An 18,560-nucleotide genomic window follows, 5' to 3' on the forward strand; every position below is an offset into this window, starting at 1 on the left:
GTAAACCAAGACTCACTCCTAGACAAGGACACTGGTCTGGTGGACCTCTGCAATAAACAGGCTATACTACAGAAGCAGGACAGTGTTCCAGACACACAGCAAATACCATGAAGGGAAGACATCCATGACCACTATTAGTATGATATGTAGGTCCTTCATGACATCATCCAAAGCTAACATCAGCAGGAGAATACGCAAGGATTCGAAAGATAACCACAAAGCCTTCTTTGGCTATGTCAAGGATCTATGTGGTGACACACAGATTTGCACTGTGCCGGTGAAATATAGCACAACATATGCTGACCCTACTGATATCACCAACATCCTTGCAGATACATTCGGTGCATACTTCACCCCCTAAAGAGCCCATAACACTGCCCGAAAGGTACAGTGTCCCAACCATCAGAGACACACAGGTGGAAATGGCCCTCTCTAACAGCAGAACACAGCACCAATGGAGGCAGATGTTGACCCAGACTGCATCTTGCAAACTGTACAAGACAACCTGCCCCCCACCTAATTAAGCATTCCTACCTCAGCCTCTCCACAGGCTACATGCCCATACAATGGAACTTGGCAATGGTTATTCCACTCCATCAAGGTGGAATCACAACTGACCATGGTAAGTACCACCCCATGAGCCTGAGTAGCCTGGTCTGCAATGGTATGGTTCGCATCCTCATGGCACTCATTAACAATGACATTGGTAACCTCCGAACGTGTGACCCAACCCAGGTCAGTTTGCTTGAGTGCAGTTCATGCCTACTGAAGCTGTTTGATGTCTTACATACAGTCACCAAGATGTTAGATGATGGGGGAGGTAGTTCACACATACTACCTGGACCTCACCAAGGCTTTTGACACCATGCCCCACTCAGGTATTATTGATAAACACACCAGCCTGTACATTCACCCATACATCACAGGTTGGGTTGCCAATGGGCTTACACACAGAACCCACATGGTACAACTAGCAGTCTCCAGGTCCAACTCTTGAACAGTCACGACTGGTGTCCCACAGGACTCAGTCCTGGGAGCCCTACTGTTTGGCATATACATCTCAGATATACAGGCAAACACAGGTAGACTATAGCAGACCATGTTTGGCAATGACTGCAAACTGGGAGCCATGATTGATAGTCCAGCTGACACTGACATCCCTCAAGGGGCCTCACAGAGAACGTCACAGGGTGCCAACGACATGCCCTCCAGCCAAGTGCCACTAACTGTATGGTCATTCCATTGTGGAATTGACACCCACATATTAACACATGAGCAGCAGCCACTTTAATACAGACGAGGTAATGGGGTATCTTGGGACTAAGGCAGATAGTGATCTCCCCTTTGACAATCATATCTCCACAGTAGTTAGGGCATCCTTCTATGTAGGCCATCTGATTACTAAAGGATTTCCATCTAGACATACTGGGTTTATAGTACCCCTTTACTCATCACTCATCAGTCCCATCATAGGGTATAATAACCCATGTGGGATGTACCTCAGAGGACACGTCCAACAGCTGGGGGGGGTCTATGAATGTACCTCACCAAGGAGAATACTGGCCTCCAACATATGGCCTATGCAGCCAGACTGCATAAACTCCTGCTTTACTCAGTGGCATCTCGTTTACCCAGAGATGATCTTCGCTGGCCAACACAGCCATGTCAAACTCAGGCTTGATGGATATGCTCCACCTATGGGAATCCATGTCACAGTAAGCCACACACTGTAGTGAGCTGACCTTGCCACAACAATAACTGGAAGATGCTGGAGGGACAGCTTCCTGTCACAGACACTCCCCATACCTTGGAACAACATCCTTAACTACATTATACAGAGCCCCTCACTAACATTCTGCAAGAGAAGCCTTGAAGGGTGGATGGGGAACTGTAGATGCACCCCAGGGATCCCGCCATTGGCTCTGTTCCACAGAGGGACAGTTAATGAATCAATGGGGTGGCAAAAGCTGACACATTTTGGCTGGCCTTATGAATGGCCTCTGGCAGATGGCCAAGTACCTACCTATGGATCTATACATACAGTATCTGCATATGCTGATAGCTTAATTTACTGTTCAGGTGTTGACTTACCTTGTGCCAATGGTTGTTGTGTGCAATAGTTGAGGGCTGCCTATGTTGGATGCACACGGTAGACTGCCCATATATGACAATTTACAAGTAGTCTTGTGTGTGTGCCATCCATTTGTACTGTGTGTGCAGGTGGAGAAATGTGTCAGTCCCTAGGTGCCTACACTGTCAGTGTGTGTGCTGTACATTTCCTCTTTGCCAAGGCATGGGCATACTGGGCATACCTCCATCTGCCTACTGGGGCTGGCTCAGGGTGTTCGTGGTCTGAGTACCTCTCTGTGCCTGCGGGGCCCTTGGCAATGGTGGTGAGCTGTGAGGGCCTTCACCATTTTGTCCCTGCTGCAGCTGTTTCTGTAGGATCATATTGTGTAGCATGGCACACACTATAAAGATGTGGGCACATGTGCCTGCAGAGTACTGCAAGGCTCCACCAAATATGTCCAAGCAATGGAACCATGATTTCAGCATCCCAAACACATGCTTTATGATGATTCTGGTTTGTGCATGTGCCTCATTGTGGCATTCCTGCATGGGTGTGTGTGCATTTCTGATGGGAGTCATCATCCACGGTTCCAGTGCGTAGCCAGCATCCCCCACCAGGTGGCCATTTGGGATGTCCCCCCAGCAAATAACTGATACAGCTGTGAGGCATGCCAGATGTGGGAGTTGTGATAGCTTCCAGGGCTGCCAGCACACACATCCATGATAATGCCCTGGGCATTGCACATGACCTGGCAGTTGATGGAGGGGTATCCCTTGCAGTCTACGTAGTGCCTACCCTGATCACTGGGTGGTGACTTGATGTGTATGTGCGTGCAGTCTATTTCACCCAGTACCTCTGGGTATTCCGCCACACTGTGGAAGAGACACATATTGCTGGCCAACTCCTCCTGCATTCGGGGGAAGTATATGTGCTCATTGGTATGTGGTAACATGGCATCCAGGAACTGGTGTAGTACCCTGGATGATGATGCCTGTGAGATCCCCATGATATCCCCAGTTGGTCTTTGAAAGGTACCTATAGCTAGTATTCTCAAGCTTACACATACCTTCGTATCCACTGGGATGGGTTCCCCTCTGTTTGTTCTGGCACTGAGGCATGGCCGGCACAGCTCCACAAGTTGCTGTAGGGTGTCCCTGTCCACCCTGTAACACTCTACTATCTCCAGATCATGTAGCCCCTGGTAGGTTACCCTGGGTGCATGCGGTGGTCATGTGCATCATCCTCCACACCACCTACAGTCTCCAACACATGCTGGTGGATCAAAGCTATGGCAGCCCCTAACATGTACATAATAAAAGCTCCCCATCTGTATACACCACTGGTGCAGACTGTATGGGAATACACAAATGTGTGTGAGGTGCGTTCACACTTTATAGTATTGTGCTACAGATGCTGCTGATGTAAGTGGGTGTGTATGAGCTATTCCAGCTGCTGCGTGTCTTAATTATGGGTTTTGCAATGAGTACTGCAAGTGTGGGGCCTTTACTGTGGAGATCTACTTGCCTGCCTTGATTAATCTGTTGCCCTTTAATTCACTTTTAGTATTGGATCCCCTCCCATTATCAGGCATGCATCCACCTGCCATCTTTCTTGTTTTGTACTTTCCCTACCCAGTCATGGCGAAATGTGCCTTGTAGCTGATATACTGCATATCGGTTTTGTTCTGCTTTGACACTTTTCTGTTTTCTTTGCAGTACAGCCTCTCCCCTTCACTGTTCTACAGGTTGCTGCTTGCAGCCTTATTAGCTGTTGTCAATGGCCCACTGTAGGCTCCTAGGTGTTAATTAGTCATTTGTACTCCAATTTCACTGCTGCAGCATTTCCTTATTTCTTTCCTATATCCTTCATGTTTCAGCTGCAGTGTGCGCCTCGCATACCAATTTAACAGGTTTATGGGCGTTTTCATCTCCGTTCACATGCATACTCGGTTACCTTGTGCACTCTCAGCTAAGCATAGCTATGGGCAATTCGACACACCCCTATCCTGCAGCTTTGCCTAGCTAGGGGCAGACCAGTTTAGCAATCCTCTAATGTGCTTACAGCAATGGCGGCACACCCCTCTCTTGATATCATCTTTATCTTAAGGGCTCACCTCGGTGTTATAACGCTACCCTGTGAGGTGCATCTTTACATCAGCAGGGAATCTGCAATTCACTATTACTCCTCTCATTTGCATGGCACTGCCTATTAATTCCTAGCTACTGTGCATAACACTGTCACTGTCCCTTAGCAACCCTTGCGCCATGAGTATGGTGTAGCATGCCTGCCATTGACTATTATGGGGAAATCATGATATGTGTTTCATTGCGGTTTTATTCTATATCTTTATATATTCCTTGTGATCCCCTTTGTGCACAGCTGTCCTGCACTTCCACGTCGCGATAGTGTGACTATATATATTAAATGTTAATTTTATATTTTGTACATTTTTTATGCCAATGGCTATATGTTTAGCCATTTTCATATATTAACAATATAATACATGTGTTTGGGCAGCTGTCATGGCTTCAATTTTATGTTTACAAAAATGTAAACCATTTTCTATGGTTTACATTTTTGCATGCTTACACTATGCCTGCACCACTTCCTGAATCGCTACATACCTTCATTTGCATGATACACTGCTGCACATGGGGTAATTAGCATACAAGGCTCAGGAGTTGTGCAGGCGTAGCGTACGCAGGTAGTGCATGTGGGAACAGCTCATACCTGAATTGCTCGGCGGCCATCTTTGGTGTTAGAACGCCGACACTACGCCTGCACCTGGCACGAGCTTCATGAATCCTGGGGATTGTTTTTGATTGATGTCAGAATAATGTAATTTAAATAAGGGTCATGATTGGTTATCTATGGTGACATCATAATATGTAAAAAAAAGATCCTTTACATTTTGTTTAAATGACTCTGATGAAGCCTTTATGTTGAAAAGGCGAAAGCGCTCAGTCATTTGAACATTTTGATTTCATTAAAGTTGGTTCTGGCTTTATCCTGGTGTTTGGATATTCCTTTTGTGTTTATTTTTTAGTATTTTCTTGCCTTTGGCTAGTTTAATTTTATTTTTATTAGTTTAAGAACATACAAGCTGTTCTAACCACTTGCCCTTTAAAAAGAATACGTTTAACATGTTTTGAGTGGCAACTGTGGTAATCAAGGTAACTGTCGGAAAAGGTGGATTTGCTAAATATTTTAAAACTAAAACTTCCTTTAGGGGCATTCTTAAAATGTGTCACATTTGAAATAGTCTATAAAATCTGTAGCATGGTGGTCTGTAAAGGACAAAAAAGGTGTGACATTGCTTATATAAGTTACAAAATCTGAATGTTTTTTGAAGTCCATTTACTTCCATAAAATATAAATGACATCCAGGAATTACAAATATATGTACCAATCCTCAGAAAAAGAGGATTCCAGAACAAAAATATGTTCCCAGCTGTACAAAACAAGATATGCGTACATGGGTATCCATTGCTACACCTTTCATCTGCCTATAATACTTATCCTCAAATATTATGAAATTGTTGAGTAAAATCAGTTCCATTAGTTTGGTGACAAAATTTAAAGTCGGGCCATCTAATTATGTTAATTCAGTAATGGCCTTGTTAAACAACTCTAACCCTGATTGGTGAGGTATAGAGGTGAAAAGATCAACAAGATCAACCGTAGAGAAACTATTTGAATTTTTAAAAAAATTAATGTTTGTAATAAAATCCCAGGATTCCTTTAAAATATATTCAACTGATTTTAACAACTCCTTTAAAATTTGGTCAACAAATATTGCTAGAGGGTAAGTTTTAGAATTGTTTGCTGCTACAATTAACAGGTAAGGTGGACAGCTATTGTCCTTGTGTACTTTAGGTTTACCAAAAATGGTGGGGATATATGTATCCAAGTCAATGACCGCCTGTGAAAGGGCATCATCAATGAACAAATCTATCTTGCACGCAATGAAAATTTTGTTTATAGACACTGTTATAAAATTTACAATATGCTACAGGACAGCACAAAATATAGGGGAAATCAGATGGGTTCTACAAAACTGTGGACAGTTAAAGAGAATGGTCATCAGGACTAGGATTGATGGTACTGCCACTAATCATACTTCTTAGTTGTCAACAGTTTTGTAAAACATCCCTCATTTTCCTCATATATTTACACTGTCCCTCATAAAATTTTTGATTTTCTGGTAAATTGCTAAAGATTTCGGTCGGTCAATAATTCCAGACATTAGAGTGTATAAGGAAAACAAGGAGTCACAAACAGCAACAGAGATGCTTTTTCCTCCATCATCTATCTTACACTGCAGTGATGAACTGTGCAAGTGTGTGAATACAAGTTCAATATGCACGCTCAGTGCATTAGCATATAGGTGAGACGTTAGAAGAAGTCAAGTGTCATTATATAATGTCATTATTTCTGAAACAATTTTATTGTATAATAGCCATAATTCACTCCTTGGTGTGGGTATCACAGGATTTACCAACAGATGATTTATGTACAGAAGCATGACAAATGAAATAAAAATTAAGCATTTGTCCAATTAGTCAGTAGTATATCAGAAGTTCATACAAGTTGCCATTACTTTTTTTGTCTGACCTAAATATCCTTAATAGGAGATATTTGTTAACATGGATGGCTTTAACAGCTTTGTCAGAAGCAGAGGCTAAAGTACCAAAAGGCTAAGGATGCCCTCGGCCCAGATTGGCCACTGCATGTTGTCACTTTGAATCCTCTGTGGTGGTAAATGGTGAAAAATAATGGACCAAGGACGAAAATGTAGTCTGCCTTCTTCTGGTACCACATTAGGTTCCCCTTCCATACTACCTGCACATCAGCTAATCCTTTAAGTTAAGGTCCTGTAGAAGAGGAACAGAATTTATAATACCAAAACATAAATACTATGGCTGAGTAGACTCTACCAGACAGATCAAACAAGCACAAGAGAAAGGACATACAGTAAAGATGATCATTGTAAGGCTGAGGGCATGGTCTTCAATAAATAATGATGGTGGTAGAATTTTTGTCTTATATCTCCATGACTATTGTTTGGTTTTACATTGACATTGATAGATAAACATGAGTGACACATCATTATTATATGTTAATTTTCAAAGCTAAGACTGGAGAAACGTTAGATGTGAAACTGCATAATATATATCATAGAAAGTGTTCATAGTAAATAAACTAAATCCTTTTCTCTTTTCTTTTTAATGCTTCTAGGTCTAATTGCAGTAAAGAAAGCTAATGATATTGAAGTCAGGTTGAATGAAGTGGAGAAGCTGCTCAAGTCCTTCATTAACTTGCCTTGCAAAGTAAGTACAGTGGTAGGGGCTGGTTGTTATAAGCTGTAATACCTTCTGTGACTGACTGCCGACAAACTGAAGCCATTTCCTGCAGCTGCAGCTGCAGCCTAGTAGAGTTGCTTGTTGTCTGTCAGTGGTAGCTCCGCTTTTGCTAATGGAACTACATCATATTTCTTGTGTTAGCACCATTGTATTATCTCTTGCTTTTGAGTCAGATTGCCTTTTTTGCAGCCGTGGTATAGCTGTTCATCTTCATCTACACAGAATTCAAACAGTGAGCTTTGAAAACTGTTAAATGAGCCTACAGAAAGCATTTTTAGAACTTTGTTTCCATGTGAATTAACTTTAGTGCTTTTATTAGAGGGTGAAGTGTTAAGCAAAATGCCTACCATAGAGAAAGGCACGGTGGCCAGGTATAAATTATGGATTTTTTTCTTTTCTGCCATTTTAGTTAGTGATGGTGGTAGAACAACATTAAAAATTAATAATTTCTCTAGTACATATGTTAATGTGCAATAGATAGTATCACCAGTGAAGCAGTATGGGTAGGAGAAACGAGAAATGTATTTATCATTACGAAATTTACATGTAAAAAGTTGGAAGGTTTCATCTTAAATTGAAATGATGTCTGCATTTAACAGCACATGTAATGAGGATGGGTACATATAATTCCTCAACAAGTAGCACAAATATGTATTATTTTTGGTAATGTGTCCAGCAACAAAAATCATAACATGACTATACTAACCTCTAATGATATACTACTACTACTAATACTACTACTACTACTACTACTACTAATAATAATAATAATAATAATAATAATGTCTCTCCAAAAATAAAAACAAAATTCATAAATACTCTACACTAAATACAAAAAGATCAGAAGACCACAAATGAACAAATGCAGAAAACAGATGCTTTATGTTGGATATAAGCTCCACAAATTCACCTCACTTTTTGTCACTAATACTTACAGATAAAATCAACAGTTTTTTACACAAAACTCAAGTGTCTGCCTTTCACTTTTCTTAGACACTATTGGAAAAAAAGCACCATGTTTGAAACACAGTGCTTGAAATGAGTCCAGTTTGAGTGCTTTTGTTTCGGTAAATGAAATGATTCCCATATGAGTGTAAAGTAATGGTGGTCCCCTTACTTTGTTTCTGTAAATGAAATGATTCCCATATGAGTGTAAAGTAATGGTGGTCCCCTTACTTTGTTTCGGTAAATTAAATGATTCCCATATGAGTCTAATGTAATGGTGGTCCCCTTACTTTGTTTCGGTAAATGAAATGATTCCCATATGAGTGTAGTGTAATGGTGGTCCCCTTACTTTGTTTCGGTAAATGAAATGATCCCATATGAATGTAGTGTAATGGTGGCCCCTTACTTTGTTTCAGTAAATGAAATGATTCCCATATGAGTGTAGTGTAATGGCGGTCCCCTTACTTTGTTTTGGTAAATGAAATAATTCCCATATGATTTTAATGTAATGGTGGTCCCCTTACTTTGTTTCGGTAAATTAAATGATTCCCATATGAGTGTAGTGTAATGTAATGGTGGTCCCCTTACTTCACAGTAGCCCACTAAACATCACTGCAGTATAGCCATGTCATGTTAATTATAACTTAGCAATCCAGCAGTGATCTATTAGAAAACCAGATTGTTCAGGTCATCAGCATAATATCAGCCTTCCATGGCATCATGCACCATGTAAAACACAGTGTGGTCTGGCAGCATGTCAAGTAATATTGTGCACCCGCCCCATGTAAGAGCATGTGATAAGAAAAGTACATGCTCTGTAGAATACCAAACACTTCATTGCTTAGGACACACTACTATTGTCCTGCCGGCTATAGCATATGGAACGCACGCAACCCACCGCAATGTTGATTTGTTGGTCACAGGTAGATAAATTGTTGCAAAGTCTACTTCTTATTAGCTTTCAGCTATCTTGTAATGCCACATGATAGAGTAAAGGCTATGTCTGCTGCACTCAACTGTGTTTTGTATGAGAATGACTCCCCACATCTTCTATAAACTACAGAGTTACAGTGCCCCCTACTGATGGGGTGGTAAAATGTAGTCAGCTTATGCCATCAGAAAAAAAATGCATGAATTCTGGTCAAGTGCCTTCATTTAGTAGTGCAAGGAAAGGTGACTGATATGTCTATCAAATAATGTAATAGGGACGTCTACCCAGTCTAATGTAATGTAAACTTGATACAAATGTTTTTCATTTGACATGACTTTCATGACTGAAAATGTGCATATGTGCACATCTCTTGCCTAAACAGAAACGTCTTTGTTAAACGTGGCATCATTAACACCTGTGCATTTTCAAGGACTTGAGTTTCAGTGCAATTTCAAGGAACTGTGAGTTTCAGAGCATTTTCAAGAAATTATGAGCTTTAAGGGAAGAGATGTTTACTGCTGCTCATGATAAGTATGTTTTAATATGCAGCATCTTTGAGCAAATGGTGACTCTGTTTGTGCTATAGACTTTTAAATAGTGTTAGTAGCACAACAGGTAGCATACTTGCCTTTGATGTAGAGGGTTGTGGCTTCTATTCCAATTCTGATATGGTGCTGTACTTTAAGGGGGCTTGCTATAGTCCTGAGTGTGTTCTCCTGCTGTCGGTTTCCATCCATTCCCTATTGCAATATTTCCAGATTACCATATTTTTAATGTAACCTAAGCAACTTCTTCTACTTCAAGGGCAACAGGCACTGAATTTGTATATAAAACACTGAACTATAAAGTTGCTTGTTAGCAGCAACCTCTTTAATGTGGAATTATTCAGATGACTTACTTCTGCACAGATTGTGCATTTTGACTGATATTGGTAGATTGTAATGACAGACATTTGAGTGGAATTTTATGGTTAAAATTTTCTGAAATGTGTAGTTTTGTCATTATTGGTTAAAGCATTTTGTTTCATTCCTTACTGGAAAAATGTTCAAAACCACAAATTTAAAACACTCTAACAACTGGTGCTGTATTAAACAAAAAAAAAAAATTTAATATGATCAGAAAGGTAAATCAAAGAACACATGCATGTATGTATGGTCCTAAAATTGTGGGCATGGGGCTTATGGTTTGAAAACAGCCCAAAAGTAAACTTCATCTTCCAATGGCAGATGCATTTTTTTACATGTGGGTTTTAAGCTATTTCAATGAATGTGAGTTTCAAGGGCATAGATCATTACTGTTAATGCTAAGTCTGTTTTCATTGTGAGACCGTATTTTTTGTTTAGCAAATGTCTATCAGAGTTTGTGCTGTAAAAATAGCACTATGCTATAAAATTTGACATAAAGGTTTTAAATGAAATCCAAATATCTGTAATCATTGCAGAAGCAAAGAAGAAAATACTAGGCACACTTGTTTGTCTTTTCGACTTTTCCCAGTTAAGGGTCGCCACAGCAGAACTGCTAATGATTGGCGATAGATTTTTATGGTGCCGAGTTGCCAGCCCGACATCCAACCTTCAGCGAAGGCACGCCCATTCATGCATGTCTTTTGGAGGCCACTCGACTGCGGGGGGGGGGGCATGCAGACTCCACACAGAAGACACCCCAGCCGAGAACTGAACAGGAGAACCTCTTGTTGTGAAGCAACAATGCTACCGCTGTACCACCGCACTAAGAGGTTTAAATAGTGTTTAAGGTAACTGGAGAGAAATAGCTAATGACACACTATAATGACTGTGGTGGAGGCTGCTGTCAAGGGAGGCTGCTGTGTGTGTGGGGAGGGGGGTCCACTTCATTACCCTGCTTAGGTCTCCATTTGAACATGATCTTGCTCTGGGTTCAGCATTTCATCCAAAGACAGTATGGCATCTCCCTTGAGTTGCAATGCAATATTTGCAATGGAAAAAGCTCAGAAGCTCCATTTTAGAGTTCATATCAACATACTGTAGACCATCCTTCAATGTGTATATATCAACATACTCTAGACCATCTTTAGATATGTACATAGTATACTGTAGACAATCCTTGGATGTGTAGATAGCATACTGTAGATCATCTTTGGATGTGTACCTATCAGTTTACCATAGACCATCTTTGGATGTGTACATAGCATACTGTAGACAATCCTTGGATGTATACATTGCATATTGTAGATCATCTTTGGATGTGTACCTATCTGCATACTGTAGGCAATCCTTCAATGTGTACATAGCATACTATAGACCATCTTTGGATGTGTACATAGCAGCAGACTGTAAACCATACTTGGTTGTGTACATATCAGAATATTGTAGACTATCCGCGTACTGTAGACTATCATTGTATCTGTAAATGTCAGCATACTCTAGACCATCCTTGACTGTGGACATGTCAGCATCCTGTAGCTCATCCTTGGATGTGTGCATATTAGCAAACTGTAGGCCACTCTTGGATGTGTACATATCTGCATACTGTAAACTAGCCTCAGATGTGTACACATTTCACAGTGTGAAGACAGCATTGAATTCCTGGACAGTTTGAACTTCTTCTTTGATAGATTTGAGGAAAGAAACAACAGGTTGGCACTAAAGCTACCCACTGATGAGAAGGATGCAATATTCTGCCTCAGCACAGAGGAGGTAAGAAGAGAGCTAAGGAGAGTGAACCCAAGGAAGGCTGCTGGCCCAGACAGCATACTGGGCAAGGTGGTAAAAGGCTGTGATGATCAAATATGCACAGTGCTCAAATAAATATTTATCACCTTACTTGCCATGGAAAAAGTACCCTCATGCTACAAGGAAACTAACATCATCCATCTACCTAAGAAACACTCCCCCCAGCCCTAATGACTACAGACCAGTCGCTCTGACATTCACTGTTATGAAATGTTTTGAGTGGCTGATCGAAAAACATCTTTCACCATGCCTACCTTCTGATTTTGACCCTCTGCAGCTTGTGTACAGAGCTAACCGTTCCAGGGCTGATGCCATATCAGCAGCACTACACATCTCCCTTGAGCATTTAGAGGGCAAAGACAACTATGTGAGGATGCTGTTCATAGACTTCAGCTCTGCATTTAATATGGTGATACCAATGCAGCTGATAGAAATATTGGCACATTTAGGAATCAGTAAACATCTCTGTAACTGGATTCTGGAGTTCCTGATTGAGAGACCACAGAGGGTGTGTTCAGGTAAGAACACATCAAAGTGCATCACAATTAACATCGGGGTTTCACAGGAATGTGTTCTCAGCCCACTGTTATTCGGGTCTATATTAGAACACCGAAGTTTCAAAACTTTGAATGTTCTAATATTGACCCCTATTCCATGAACGCTTAAAATATCGAACATGCAGAACAGTACATTTTTTCCCAGGGAAAAAAATTGCTGTTCCGAAACACATACACACAACACAAGCACACCAAAAAACAGCAATCCACACACATACACTTAAAATCCTACATCTAACCCTACACTAAACTGTACATACACTACTATCTGTCCACTTACCTTAACCCAAACCCTAACCCTAAGGTCTGTCACTATTGCACACTCACCTCACCTGCACCCTAACTCACCTACCCCACTCTACCCTAATGTCCATCACAGTTGCACACTTACCTGACCCGCGTCCTAACCCTAACTCACCTAACCCTCGCCCTAGCCCTCATGTCCACACAATCGCACACTTACCTGAACCCGACCCGTAACTTTCCACCACAGTGCTGAAAATAGTGAAGCCACAGAAACAGCCAACCGAATTCTTTCCCTAGGAAAAAATTTGGTGATGTTCATTGTGTTACACTGCTGCAGTCATCACACTTGGTTATCCTGCCATCAGGCGGTCCCGCAGTCGGCCAGAGTTCCAAAGTCTTGGTCCGGCATCGGTTGCTGTCGCCTCCTCCCTGACATCAGTGCGACAGGGGTATAAAAGATGCAGCCGACGCCATTTTCTCCAGTCTTTCTTGCCGCGCAGTGCCCGAAGCAGAAGCAGTTCGCAAGTGCCGGTCAGCCTACTCCTGAGATTTTCATTCCGAATCCAGAAACGAAGTCTTCTAAAAAAGCTAAGTACCCCGTTGGAGAAACTTTTTCTTGCCTCAGACTGATGTCAGTAAAAGTTAATAACTGTATTTCTTGTGGGAAGCAAATACCTCATAAGGATTTCCACTCCTATTGTATTCCATGCCTAGGCCCTGACTACAATGTCACTGGTTGTCAGTTTTGTGCTAGGTTTAACAAGCACACTATTAAACGTCGGTTTGATTTTGCCCGACATTATTTTGGTAGAAAATTCAATTACATCATGCCATCTGAAATTCTGACGACCGCAATGCATAAAAAGTGCAAGGACAAGGACAGGCATTCAAGGCCCAAAACTGACGACGAGGCCTCTTCTAGGCCGGTCGCCGGTTCTCCGGTTTTCGGCGAGGTGCCTATGCAGCCCCTGACGACCGCTTCCACAGAACCACAAACTGCATCAGACTCCCACATGGAGCTGGCTGGGCCTTCGGATGCACTAGGCCTTCAGCTTACCGATCTTAAACCTACTGAGGGAATCAAAGTAGCTGAGCAATCCAGTTACAGAGGGTGTTTTCAGCTAACCATTAAACCCTCTGTTAAGTCTAAGCCCCACCTTAAAAGCAAAGAAATAGACACATCTCTCTCCAGGACAGGCTTCCATGCCTAAGAAACAAATGCTAAAAATGGCCGAGGGCCTAATCACCCTGATCAGGGGGTCCCATCCCCCCTCCTGATAAAAGGCCCAGACAGGATGCAGACTATGAATCTTCTGACCAGGTGTCCATTTCCTCTGACTCTTTCTCGGACCTAGGATATTCTTTACCCCCTTATGAGGATTCTGATGCTGTGGAATCAATTCCGTCAGCCTCTCCGCCTGAGGATTATTCCTTTGGGGAGACCTTACATACCATGAGGGAGCATTTCAATTGGGAAGATCAGGATTATTCAAAATCCAAGAAAAGGCTCAGAGACTTCCTTTTATTGCCTCAACACAGACCCCTTGCTATCCTGCCAGTTCTTGACATTGTGGATGATGTGTACACTGAATCCAGTCTGAACCCTGACTCCTTACCCCCAGCCCCAGTTAAACCAGATAGATATTACAGAGTCCCTGACTCTCACAAGTTTCTGTACAAAAGCCCGTTGCTGACCACCCAGTTCCCTCTGACAGAGATTCCAGAGCTTTAGACAGATGGGGAAAGAAGGTATATACATCTGCAACTTTAGCAATGAGAGCCTTCAATTGCCAGTTTCACATGCTAAAATATCAGCAATTTTTGATGTCTCAGTTGAAACAAAAGATGCTTCCAGATTCAGATCCTCCTAACTTAAAAGAAATGCAGGATTTATTGTATACTGCTGAACAAGTGGGAAAACATACTTTGCAATGTGGGTTTGACTCCTTAGAGGCCTCCTGTAGTGCTGCAGTTACAGGCTCTGTCATTAGAAGGCATGCTTGGTTAAAAGAACAGACGTTACCAGATCATGTTAAGGTAAAAGTATTGGATGCACCTTTGCAGCAGGATGTGCTGTTTGGAGTTAAGGCAGAGAAGGTATTAAAGAAGATGGAGGATAAGGCAAAATCTATGCAAACGGTGAAAGATTTATTACAGGTTCAGTCTCCTCGTTTTAGCAGAAATTGGCCAACAAAGAATTGGTCCTTTCTAGTCACAGACAGACCTCAAAGGGGCAGTTATAGACGTCCAAGAGGTAGAGGTCAGACACAAGGCCCTTACAGGCCTCAACAGTGGGGCACACCAGGCCAAAAAGAAGGAGAAGACAGGCCTCAGTCTTATAAAAAACAGACTCAATGACTTTCCACTACAGCTGCCAAACAGCTCTCTCTTGGTAGCCCCCTTAGGAGGAAAACTGGCACTTTTCTATCACAACTGGCATTGCATCACCAAAGACAAATGGGTTCTCAACATTGTATCTCAAGGTTACAGGTTCCATTTTCACACCCTGCCAAGGCTAAAAGGAATGCCAAATCTGCCACCAAATCAATGGGCAGAGGCTCAAAGACAAATTACAGCACTCATGGACATGAGAGCTATTCAAAAGGTACCACCACAAGAACAAGGACAATGATTTTACTCAAGACTCTTTCTGGTTTCCAGAAAGGACAAAGCCTGGAGACCCATTCTGCACCTTTCTACACTAAACACTTATCTGGATGTACCAAAATTCAAGATGTTGACACTACAGCAGCTTCTTCCCATGCTGGGCAAGAAATCTTGGCTCGTGACATTGGACCTCAAAGAGGCATACCTGCATGTCCCTATCAGACAAAACTGCAGAAGATACCTTAGGTTTCTAGCTGGTTCAATGCATTATCAATTCTCTGCACTGCCCTTTGGCTTATCTACTGCGCCCAGGGTCTTCACAAAGTGCCTGGTACCGGTAATTGCATTTTGCAGGCAAAAAGGAATTCAAATTTATCCATACCTGGACGACTGCCTGATTCAAGCAGAGCGCAAGAACATTCTACTAAAGCATCTGGCATATGTAAAAAAGTTATTAAGTTGCCTGGGGTACACAGTAAATGAAAAGAAATCAAAACAAGTGCCCTCACAACAGATAATATTTCTTGGTGCCAGCTTGAACACAATGGCCCAGATGGCTTATCTCATGCCAGACAAGCAAGGACAACTGACTCAATATTTTCAATTAATGGCAACAAAGACCCAACTCCCTGCAAGAAAAATTCTGCAGGCCTTGGGCTACATGGCATCTTGCATACTACTAATTCCATATGCCAGACTGCATATGAGGAAACTACAATGGTACCTAAAGAGTGTATGGTCTCATCACTGTCAAAGTTTGGAAACAGTTATACCACTAATTCCTTGCTTACAACGGGAGTTTCGATGGTGGGCACAAGCTTGTCACCTCAACAAGAGACAGCCTTTTACTCAACCCACAGCCAGGCAAACACTGAAAACAGATGCATCGGATTACGCCTGGGGAGCACACATGGCAGGAAAATGTATCCAGGGCGAGTGGCCCACAGAGCAAAGACATCTCCACATCAATCAAAAAAAGATGCTAGCTTTATAAAATGCTATTATAGCTTTCAAGGACCTACTGCATCCAGGGCAATCACTACTAAAGACAGACAACACCGCAGTTATATGGTACATAAAAAAGCAAGGGGGCACACACTCCTAAGCCCCTCTGCAGACAAGCCATGACCTTGTGGAACACAGCTCTAAACTACCAAGTTCATCTGCAAGCACAATTCCTGCCAGGAGAGAAAAACACACTGGCAGACGACCTAAGCAGAAATATTATGGACCCACACGAATGGGAACTGAACCCACAAATATTCAAAATGATAACACAAAAATGGTGGAACCCGGACATAGATCTGTTTGCTTCCCCAAAGAACTGCCAATTACAGAAATTCTTCACAAGGAGCTACCATCCACAAGCATGGAAAGTGGATGCCCTCTCATTCAGCTGGAAAAAACTACAAGTATACGCCTTCCCTCCTTTACCTCTCCTTCCAAAGGTACTCATAAAAGCCAGGCAGGAAGAGCCAAAAATGATCCTGATTGCACCAGACTGGCCACGCCAGCACTGGTACCCAATATTAAATAACAACACAAGAACCACCCTGGATTTTGCCTCAAATCCCACAGCTGCTGACACAGCACAACAATCAGATACTTCACAGCCAGCTAAAGACCTTAAATCTAGCTGCATGGAAAATTCCTTAGCCAAGCAAGCAATGCCTCTCTCCATAGCTGTTATGGATGTCATTCTGGAGGCCAGAAGGCCTAGCACCAGGAAAGCATACTCAGATAAATGGAAGAGATTCTGTGCCTGGAACTAAGCACACAGCCTTGACCCTCTTGTCCCAAACATTCCTCAGATACTGCAATACTTAACTGAGATGCTGGACAAGGGCCTCTCTTTTTCATCCATCAAGATCCACGCCTCAGCTATCTCTGCTCATTACAACATGGATCCACCAATTTTTTCTAATCCTTTGCTCAAACAATACCTCAGAGAGGCTAAAAACATAAGACCGCCCTGTAGAGCACCCACACCAACTTGGAACCTCAACTTTGTTTTGGAAAAATTATCTTTACCTCCTTTTGAGCCAGCTAACACAGCAGAATTAAAATACATCTCTTGGAAAACTGCTCTGCTACTGGCAATAACATCAGCATGAAGAGTTTCAGAATTACAGGCACTAATGGCAGTGGAACCTTTCCTCATCTTCCACTAGGACAGGGTGTCTTTACGAACTAACCCTACGTTTATGCCAAAGGTGGTATCAAGTGTGGCTCTAAACCAAACTATTCATTTGCCAACTTTCTATCCAAAACCACAGAACAAAGGGGAGAGACTACTACATTCTTCGGACATTCACAGGCAGGTACGCTTCTACTTGGACAAAACCAAAGCTTTCAGAAAAACTGAACAATTATCGGTAGCATATGCTGCAGGAGCACAGGGAAAAGCCATTTCAAAGCAAACTATTTCAAAATGGATAGCACACTGTATACATTTCTGCTATACCCACCATGGGAAACCTGTACCTAGCAGCATCAGATCTCACTCCACCAGGGAAACAGCCACTTCAACTGCCTACCTCAGAGGAGTACCTACCAAGGATATTTTGGAAGCAGCCACATGGAGTTCTGTGCATACTTTCACCAAACATTACCATCTGCCTTTATACTCCAAATCCACAGCTGGCTTCACCACTGCTGTAATGCAGGGCCTTATAGCCACCCCTAATGCTTTATAGATCCAGCCGCCCTACCTCAGCTTTGGGACTTCACCCAAGTGTGATGACTGCAGCAGTGTAACACGATGAACATAGTACAGTTTTGTACCTACCATAAATGTAGATGTTCGAGTGTAAACACTGCTGCAGTCCAGGTTACCCTCCCTCCTTCCCCTCTTACTTTCTGGTACTTACCTAGGGTATCTACCCTTTATTACCTATGGGGAGTATTTGCTGGTAACTAAAAATGGTTGTTTGCTTTGCTTTTGTATTTTTCACTAGCAATTTGAATTGCCTACCTATTTGGGGGCACCTGACATCTGGGGCAAGAAAAACTGAAGAAAATGGCGTCGGCTACATCTTTTATACCCCTGTTGCACTGACGTCAGGAAGGAGGTGACAGCAACCGACGCCAGACCAAGACTTTGGAACTCTGGCCGACTGCGGGACCGCC

At 42.3% G+C, this 18,560-nt stretch overlaps 1 protein-coding gene across 1 annotated transcript in view; it reads left to right on the forward strand.

Moving 5' to 3' along the window:
* Positions 1–18,560, forward strand: part of PXDC1 (PX domain containing 1) — a 328,889-nt gene that overhangs the window by 211,832 nt on the left and 98,497 nt on the right. The window contains exon 2 of the mRNA XM_044081558.1: positions 7,310–7,401. Coding sequence (XP_043937493.1) covers positions 7,310–7,401 — 92 coding nt within the window. The remainder of the gene's footprint in view (positions 1–7,309; positions 7,402–18,560) is intronic.

Source organism: Protopterus annectens, chromosome 1.part1, assembly GCF_019279795.1.
Source record: "Protopterus annectens isolate FY-2018-M chromosome 1.part1, PAN1.0, whole genome shotgun sequence".
Lineage (NCBI taxonomy): Eukaryota > Metazoa > Chordata > Ceratodontiformes > Protopteridae > Protopterus > Protopterus annectens.